General features: G+C 34.3%; 1 protein-coding gene across 1 annotated transcript; it reads left to right on the top strand.

Annotated features, from left to right (window-relative positions):
- The first annotated feature begins 977 nt into the window (after nucleotides 1–977).
- LOC132757121 (uncharacterized) lies at nucleotides 978–1,841 on the top strand. Its single transcript, XM_060748313.1, has 3 exons — nucleotides 978–1,107; nucleotides 1,272–1,550; nucleotides 1,822–1,841. The coding sequence occupies exons 1-3, from the start codon at nucleotides 978–980 to the stop codon at nucleotides 1,839–1,841; spliced, it is 429 nt and encodes a 142-aa protein (XP_060604296.1).
- Nucleotides 1,842–2,045: the final 204 nt, after the last annotated feature.

Raw genomic sequence — 2,045 nt, 5'->3', positions numbered from 1 at the left:
TTTCGTGAACTTTGCAAATCTATGGATCCTAAATATCAAGGCAGATAGACATTGTCTACAAAACGTCTTCATGAAAAATCTTCTGAGGTCAGGAATAATTTGAAACACCAACTTAAATTATCTGAAAGTATTGCACTTTTGGTCTAATAGACAAATGAGAGTCTTCCTAGGGATAACTGGTCATTTTATAATGAATTGGTCATTGAAAACAGTCATGATTGCATGCAAAAGAGCAAAAGGTTCACATACATCTCAAAAGATTAGAGAGGAGTATAAAGACTGCATTGCCAGTTATGACCTCGCAAATAAAATATCATGTATTATTACAGACAATGCTTCCAATATGCAGAAAGCCTTTGACTTTGATTTACCAGGATTTGGAAATGAGCACGTAACAATTGATACTGATACTGATTTTGAAGATGACGAAATGGTTTATGTTGATGAAACAATAAGTGACGATATTGATATATTACCAGAGTTTGAAGTCGTCATTGTGCCAAAGCATCGCAATTTGTTTGCACACATTAAAGACGGTTTCAAAGGAATGAATCAAAACCTGCAAAATGTTATAGCTCAAGCTTCAAGAATTGTCAGCTTTGTAAGAAAATCAGTTGTCGCAAGTGATTTGTTAGAGGGCGAAAAAAGAATAGAAACTGCAAATCAAACCAAATGGAATTCACAGTTGATCATGATTCGTTCTGTTCTGTCCATTGATGAAGAAAAACTAAACAAGGCATGTCCAACAGTAACATTATCATCATATGAAAGGAAACTTCTAGCTCAAGTAACAGAAATTCTGAAGCCATTTGAAGAGGCAACTGACCAAGTACAGAGAGACAAAAGTGTGTCAGCTAGTTTATCAGTGCCAACATTATAGTTTGCCTGCAGCGCAAATTAAATCATGTGGCTGAAATATATAAAGGTATTTCACCAAGGAGCTAAAATCATCACTAGAGAGACGATTCAGTACATATATGGAGGATGATATGTTCCGCATAGCTGCAATACTTGATCCTCGCTTCCGTATGACATGGGCATCAGCATCTGATGTTTCAAGTTTGACTGATATTCTGGTTACAGAAGGACTAAGGTTTCAAGAAATTGGTAAGAATTCTATCTTTATATAAGCTGATATTTATGTAAATCTTAATTCTTTACACTTCTCTAGTTTAGATATGCAATTGCCAAACACTTGTAAATGAAATGTACGTCAATAATATATCCCATGCCATGACAGTATTTTAATTTGGTAGAATGTCTGTTTTCAGATGAAGTACAATCACCTTCTTCCAAGGTTCTCAAACTAGAGGAAGACAGTATTTTCAGTTTTCTAACCCCAACCAAGAGACGGCATAGATCAGGGGCAGATCCAATTTCTCTAGAAGTGAAAGCATATTTAAATGAGGACAATGAGCATTTATCTGTAAATCCTATAGATTATTGGAAGAATAGTGAAAGTGATTACCCCATACTCGCCAAAATGGCAAAACATTACTTAGCCATACTTGCATCATCGGTCCCTGTAGAGCGTTTGTTTAGTGTTGCGGGTAAAATTTTCCGTCCTGATAGATGCAGTCTGACTGACAGACGGTTTCGTGAACTTATGATGCTAAAGTGCAATGCTAAAATATGATAAAGTGATGTGACAGTAACTAAAAGTGTGTTAAATTGATGAATGTTGATGAGCTGGAAATCCTTTGTGTATCTAATGTATATATTAAAAAGCATTTAGAAACTTTTGTTTATAGTTATACATTGAATGTAATCAATTATCAATCCATTACTTTTTTAAAGTAATTTTAATTTAATTGATTACAGAGGCAAGTTTGAGTAATTAATTGTAAACAATTACAATAAAATCTGAAAGTAATTGTAATTAAATCAATTACTGATCAATGTAATCATCCCCAGGTCTGGTTCCATGATAACCACCGTATTACCCATATATGTTTCAAATTCAAAAAGACATCATACATATCAAAATGTTCGATTTTTTTACCTAGAATTAGGGGCGTGGACGGCAGCTTGTTCTTACGTGTAAG

Source organism: Ruditapes philippinarum, unplaced genomic scaffold (genome assembly GCF_026571515.1).
Source record: "Ruditapes philippinarum isolate M1 unplaced genomic scaffold, ASM2657151v2 ctg702_1_1_1_1, whole genome shotgun sequence".
NCBI classification, from domain to species: Eukaryota; Metazoa; Mollusca; class Bivalvia; order Venerida; family Veneridae; genus Ruditapes; species Ruditapes philippinarum.
The sequence above is the reverse complement of the archived record's forward strand: the minus strand, read 5'-3'. Positions and strand labels throughout refer to the sequence as shown.

Excerpts from the sequence above, each read along its gene's own strand:
- LOC132757121 (XM_060748313.1), top strand. The coding sequence starts at position 978 with ATGGAGGATGATATGTTCCGCATAGCTGCAATACTTGATCCTCGCTTC. Across the intron at positions 1,108-1,271 it reads ACTAAGGTTTCAAGAAATTG|ATGAAGTACAATCACCTTCT; the intron begins GTAAGAATTCTA and ends GTCTGTTTTCAG. Across the intron at positions 1,551-1,821 it reads GCGTTTGTTTAGTGTTGCGG|AGGCAAGTTTGAGTAATTAA; the intron begins GTAAAATTTTCC and ends AATTGATTACAG.